General features: G+C 32.9%; 1 protein-coding gene across 1 annotated transcript; it reads left to right on the top strand.

The window, feature by feature from the left end:
• Positions 1–484: 484 nt before the first annotated feature.
• Positions 485–6,618, top strand: LOC134262847 (replication factor C subunit 4-like; the record flags this gene model as incomplete). The annotated part of the gene is made up of 6 exons (XM_062745174.1): positions 485–603; positions 771–849; positions 1,058–1,137; positions 4,719–4,838; positions 6,041–6,110; positions 6,424–6,618. Coding segments are annotated over exons 1-6 (663 nt in total), but the record flags the coding sequence as incomplete, so codon positions are not given.
• Positions 6,619–7,162: the final 544 nt, after the last annotated feature.

A 7,162-nucleotide genomic window follows, 5' to 3' on the forward strand; every position in this document is an offset into this window, starting at 1 on the left:
TGATATGTCGATAAAATTTTCACTTTTCAATTACGCCAAGATTCCTGCCAATTGCCAATCAAAAGTGCCCTCGTTCTTTATATCCCATTTGGGATATTATATCCCAAATGGACTTTTTTATCCCATTTGGGCGAGTGCTCTCAACCTGGTATTATTGATTGATAAACTGTATTTGATTCTTTTCATTTATTAATTTAGTTGATCTGTTAAAGGGTCTCAGTTAATGCCACAGTGTGCAGTGTAATGAGGGTCCTTAAAAACTTTCATGTTATGTTTATATTTATTTAAATTTTAATCATCAATTTAATGAGTAACTTGAGAACAGAAATTTTGATAAAAAAGGAATTTTCTTATTTTGAATTGCTTAATAATTTAAAGCTAAATTTGAATTTTTTTTTATCTGGTAAACAAACAAATATGTATATAAATTGTCATTTTGATGCATTATTCAACTTTTCAAAATTAATGCATTTTTTTTCAGAAAATGCACCCATTTTTTAAACCACGAGAAGCAGGAACATCATCAAAAGATGCCAAAACACCGGAAACATCAGACAAAGTTGGGAAGGGAAAACAGAAGCACATTCCATGGGTTGAAAAATAGTAATTCAATCATTATGATACTACATAAATAAAAATGATCGAGGGAGAATTTCAGTATATTAACACAATTTTGTTGGAAAGAACGAAAAAGTGCTTGTTTTTTCAGTCACGTTTAAATTTACAGTCATGATATTGATAAAAATTTATAATGTATATTCCATTTTTAGTCGTCCACGTTCCGTTGATGACGTAGCTTATCAGGATGAGGTCGTAGCTGTCCTTAAAAAATCTCTAGAAGGATCAGATGTAAGTTCTCCAACAACGCTGTAAAATTGTATTGCTATAGCTCTCTTTGAATTGATAATATTATGTATAAATATTGCATTTTATGATGCTAGATAAGATAATGTTGAATTATTTATCAGTTTTTTTTTCAAACAATAAATTAAAAGAATAAATTTCTAGGTGCCATATTTGTCTTATAATTTATCAATTTCCTCCATGGTTTGTTTAGCTTCCGAATCTGTTGTTCTATGGACCACCGGGAACTGGTAAAACGTCCACCATCCTGGCCGCAGCTCGATCTCTGTTTGGGTAAGGATTTCTATATACAACAGTAGGTTATACTAGGGACCTTTAATACTATAATATTTTATATGCTTTTTGTTTTTCTCTATTTGGGTAAGGATTATAGACAATGTCAGACTAAAAGGTCTTATTATAATAGTTTATATAACGTAACATCAGGTTAATTCTAGAGATCCTATACCCCCCACGAACAAAGTCATACATGCCAACTTTCCCGATTTAGGCGGGATTCTCCCGATTTTAACCTTTCATCCCGCCTTCCCAATCGGGAGAGAAAAATTGCCCCAATTTCCCGATTTGAAAAAATTCAGATTTTCAGTTTCCCTACCGCCGAATTTTGTCAATCGGGATAAGAATATCAGAGTTGTTTATTCAAGTTTCATTGTTTGTTTAGCATGCAGAGTTAATTAGGCACAGGAAATCACATCTCGCGTCAACGCACACGCTGCTGTCCAGGTACAGGTAGCTTATAGCCTGGAGCAGTTAGGGGATTAATCTTTTCAGTTTGAAGGGGTATGTGAAGTGAAACACATAGATTTAGGGCTTAAATTATTAGTCATTGTATTAAAAACAAAAATTAAAGTCAATGAAATGATAATCAAACAATAAAATAGGAATCCAAAAAGATCGTTTTTTGAAAACGAAAGTAGAAAATTTCAAAGCATATATAGCTGCTGATTTTAACTGCTAATATTAGAAATATTGTATAGTTTGTCAATTTAAAAAAATATTGAAAATAATTTAGATTAAATAATATTCTCATGTTAAGTACACTGAATCCCCTCCCTCTTTCTCCCATAGATCCTACTCATATTGTACATTGTATTTCTTTGTTACATATATGTCAAGGAAATACCAGAGACCCATATGGCACTGCCAAGACTGCAAAAGTTTATCATGTTCATGACGTAGTCTTTTACAATTTTGATTTTTCTTTGGGATGGGTGGGGGTGGGGCTTGTGTTAAAAAATTCATGATTTAATTAGGCCCTTTTCTCTAAATTGTTTCATGTGTGAGATAAAATTAATGATGCACTGTTATATACTAACTTATAGGGAATAAAGTGACACTTGATTTTAAGGGTACATACCAGAAACAAAATGTAAATTAATAGAACAGAGTGACAACTATTAAGCAAAGACATTTAAATTTGGAAAAATAAAACTTTAATTTGTATTGTTTTGTATTCATAAGTGCTATCAATATTATAATAAAAAAAAAAGTATTTCATAATCATTTTTTTTTTCACGACAAAATGTCGCGAATTTAAAGCTTTGAAAATTGTCATCACGCGCAAAATCCCCCATGGGAATTTTCAAAAGTTGGCATGTATGCAAAGTCTAGGGAGAGTTATCAGAATCGGTATGTCCACCTCTCAGAACATCTGTCTGTTTTATAACTGCTATTTGATTTCTGTACGCAACATCAGGTTAATTCTAGAGATCCTATACCCGCCACGAACAAAGTTTAGGGAGATTTGTTAGAACAGGGAATTTTTTAAGGTCTCTCTGGGGCTGAAATTCGGCCCCATTCCCAATGCTGAAAAGTGCATGTTTTTCCCAAAATTATACCTAAAAATTCCCAATATGAAAAAAGTATTAAGTTGTAAATTTTTAAAATAAAATAATGAAAAACAGGTGTTATGTTCCATATGTGCGATGTACGGCCATCCAAGAAGTCATTTGGAATAGTACGAATGTTTTTAAAGCGGGATCGACGTTTAAAAATTAAAGTCAGGATCATTATTTAATAAGTTAATGTGCATCATGGCAGTCTCTCCAGTTTGCCTCAGACAGTAATTTTCAGGCTAGGTTGAATCGCTCTTGAGTCTTATTCCTATAAACTGGTCAATCAGTACCGATTAATCACTCATCGGGATCAAACGTACTGTCAAATTTTATTTTTAATGAACTTCTTAAATACAGGTAAAAAGGATGACAACGTATAAATATGTTCGTTTACAATTTTATCATACTCTGCGGCTTTGCAATTTTTAAGCTTCTGAACTTCAACAGCCACTATTATTTCATATCAGTAAAGCCGATTGAAGCTAGTTCCATACAATTAAAGATAAAAAAAAGATTAAGTAGTTGACTTTTGCTTGTTTTTTCCTTTTTATTTGTATGAAGACATTTTTCCCAATTTCAACCAAATATCGCTATTTTTCCCAATCTTAACGGCCCCGGACCCTGGAGTCAAAGGGTAACAAAAATCCCTGTAGAATCAGCATGTCCACCTCTCAGAACATCTTTCTGTTTAGATAACTGCTATCTGATTCCTGTACGCAACATCAGGTTAATTCTAGAGATCCTATACCCCCTACGAACAAAGTCTAGGGAGAGTTATTAGAATCAGCATGTCCACCTCTCAGAACATCTGTCTGCATATAAGCATAATTTTTTCTGGACCTGTTTTTGGAGACTATAGCATGGATTTGTGTGAAAATTTGTATTTTGTAATGTATATTTTGTAAAAAATTTTTAATTTCATGTAATAAGAGGTATTTAACGAGATATTGTTCATTGTCTTAATCTTGAATATTACACAGACAACAGAAAAAAGATTCTTCACAATTTATATACAATACTGATTCATTAAAAAAAAAAGGGGGGTGAGGGGAATGTTTATAATGTGCAATTGAAACACCCCAAAGTGTTAGAAAATGATCTTGTTTAGTTTGTGCACCTTAGTTTAGGAATCGTAATTTTGGTTTATAATATACTGTTAATCATTTCTAATGAAGTCTTTTCTAATTCCATGCATTTGCACACAAATACATGCACGCACAAATTAATCTTCAATATATACCTCAAACTGTTAAACAAGGAAACTGTAATTGATATTGAAGACTGTTGACAACACTTGAAATGTTAATGTCCCTGTGAAGGAATGGCTTATGTAATCTATATTGTTTATTGCTGTGTTTTTTCCTAATTAATTAACTATGAAATTGATTTGAATGCCATTTACGTGTACATACTCACATGTAGACATATACAGAGAATATACCGCTAAAGGGAGATCACAATGAGAATTAAGAGGTGTTGAGCCAAAGTATAAAAATTTGAGGCAATAAGAAAGGCCAGGAATTCAAACACTTGCTATAAGCTTTCAAACATATCAAAATAGGCCTATATTAAATTTAGATGTAAAACATGTTTCTAAGTTACTGGTGTGTATATTACACAGACTTCATTTTGGGCCTATTTTTCATGAAGCACTAGGTGGGTTCATGAAATATGCAAATGTGGCAAGTCTGAAACACACTAACTCACACAACACTTTAAAAATATCCCTACATTAAGTACAGGATTATGTGATGCAAACTTTGGAAAAACTAGTGCTGAAAAAAATTATCTATATAAAAAGTCCAGTAAATGAGTGTTTGAATATTTGTGACAAGATAAGAGAAAACTTGACAGAAGTTGACATCTGTGATGTTTTAAATTCCAAAGTTTACCTTTTTGTTACTATCAGTGAAGAAATAAATACTATTTAAAATTGCAAAGTCCTGTTTTGTGTAAAAAAAAAAGTTGTTATGTATGTACTGTATATATTTTTGCTATGTCATTGCCGTTGCTTTACAGAACAGAGATGATGAAGTTACGAGTATTGGAGCTGAATGCTTCCGATGAACGAGGAATTAATGTTGTCAGAGAGAAAGTCAAGAAATTTGCTCAGACTACTGCCAGTGGAACAAAACCAGAGTAAGATAGGATTTTAGGACATAAAAGTTTTGTTTCAAGATAAAATTAAAACACTTTGTATAACTTAATACTAGGGATGTCAATTCTATATAAACTAATATTTATATTTCAAGGCAGTAACCATGTTTTTAGCTCACCTGTGCCTTTTCTGATCAAAATTTTTCCGTTCTCCTCATCATCGTTGTCATCATAAACTTTTCACATTTTCATCTTCTTCTCAACAACCATCTGTCCAATTTCGACCAAACTTGCCACAAAGTATCCTTGGGTAAAGGGGATTCAAGTTTATTCAAATGCAGGGCCTCACCCTTTTCCAAGGGGATATAATTATAGATTAGTAAAAAATTAATGGCATGTTTTAAAATCTTCTTCTCAAGAACTACATGGCCAGGAAAAATGAAATTCATGTGGAAGTATCTTCAGGTAGTACAGATTCAAATTTATTCAAATCATGACCCCCAGGGATAGGGTTTAACATTGGAATACATAGAAAAAATCTTTAAAAAGCTTCTTCTCAAGGACAGTTGGGCAAGGAAAGATGAAACTCAAGTGGAAGCATCATCTGGTAATGTAGATTCCAGTTTGTTCAAATCATGACCCCCAGGGGTAGGGTGGGGTCAAAATGGTGTATCAAAGTTTAACATAGAAATACATAGGAAAATCTTTAAAAATCTTCTTAAGAACAGCAAAGCCATGATTGGTCAGAGTTATATGGAAGCATTCTCTGGTTGTGTAGATTCAAGATTGTTCAAATCAAAACCACTGGGGGTAGGGTGAGGCCTTAGAGGGGGATCAAAGTTTAACATAGGAATACATAGGAAAAATCTTTGTAAAAATTTTCTATCCAAGAACAACTGGACCAGGATAGATGAAACTCAAGTGGAAGCATCCTCTGGTAGTGTAGATTCAAGTGTGTTAAAATCAAGAATTTGGGTTTATTAGGCTATATTTATTAAGTCAATGCAAGGGGAAGTTGTAGGATAAATATTGGGGAGAGTACTTTGACTCTTAAAATTTTCTGACTTTGACCTATCCCATGAAGTCTTGCCCTCCATTTAAAATCATTCATTTATCCTGGATGTTGTATAGATACTGTACACCAACTTCTACTCATGTTTTTTTGGACAGCGGGAAGCCTTGCCCTCCATTTAAAATCATTATTGTGGATGTTATGTAGATACAAGTGTAGTTTTTTTTAACAGTGGGAAGCCTTGCCCTCCATTTAAAATTATTATCCTGGATGAGGCAGACTCCATGACATCCCCAGCTCAGGTGAGTGATTAACAGATACATAAAGGGACACAATGCTGTCAGAACTAAAATTACAAAAAGTTGTACAAAGTCACTATTATAATCAGTGGCTGGAAGAGCTATAAGCACAAAAATAGATACTAAGGCATAAGTAATTTATATTTGTAAGACCTTTTTCATTCAAAATTTGAAAAAAATTGTTTAAAAAATAGGAATTTCTTGATAAATTTAAGTCTCTGAAGAGAAGCATTTAATTTTTTGTGATATTTTACGGGAAAGTAGATTTTGCAGTGTTTTGAATAGAGCATCTGATTGATTTGATCTTTTTCTACAGGCAGCACTGCGAAGAACAATGGAGAAAGAAAGTAAATCTACCCGATTCTGCCTGATTTGTAATTATGTTAGTCGGATCATAGAACCAATAGCCTCCCGCTGTGCCAAGTTCCGGTTTAAACCCCTAGCAGACCAAGTGCTGAGTGAGAGATTGACAGAGATTTGTGATAAAGAAAACATTGCTTATGACAAGGAGGTACATAGCTCATTAAGTAGCCTTATTTTTATTAAGATCTTGTAAATACAGTAAAACTTGTTTAGTATGAACATGGATATTGTGAATTCATGGATATTGCGAAGTTATCTTGGATCCCCAATTCTATGAATTTAATAATGAATTTCTTATACAGATATAACAAATTATGAATATAGTGAAATATTTACATCCACTGAATATTTCCTCTTTATTTCTTAAGAAAACCCATTGCCTTAATCAGTGCATGAACTACACTAGGCATGTCCCCTGTACAGATTTCTTGATCAGTGGCTGTTCCATCAATGAAACGTACAAAGACGTTCGCATCATTAATGCAATAATTAATCTTTTTAATCCTACTTTAAATGATTATTTAAATAGATATAAATATAAACAATAAAATGCTTTCTTTGTTTGTTATTACTGGAATGAACAGTCGCAGCTATTGCAAAAAAAAACTAGGGCTAATTGTAACGGGAACCGTTACAGATGTTCCCCAAACGCTCCCAAACTCCCTTTTAGTGCCATATTCCCTGTAATATAC

This window comes from Saccostrea cucullata, unplaced genomic scaffold (genome assembly GCF_032062105.1).
Source record: "Saccostrea cucullata isolate Sc308-1 unplaced genomic scaffold, CSIRO_AGI_Scuc_v1 ctg12089, whole genome shotgun sequence".
Lineage (NCBI taxonomy): Eukaryota > Metazoa > Mollusca > Bivalvia > Ostreida > Ostreidae > Saccostrea > Saccostrea cuccullata.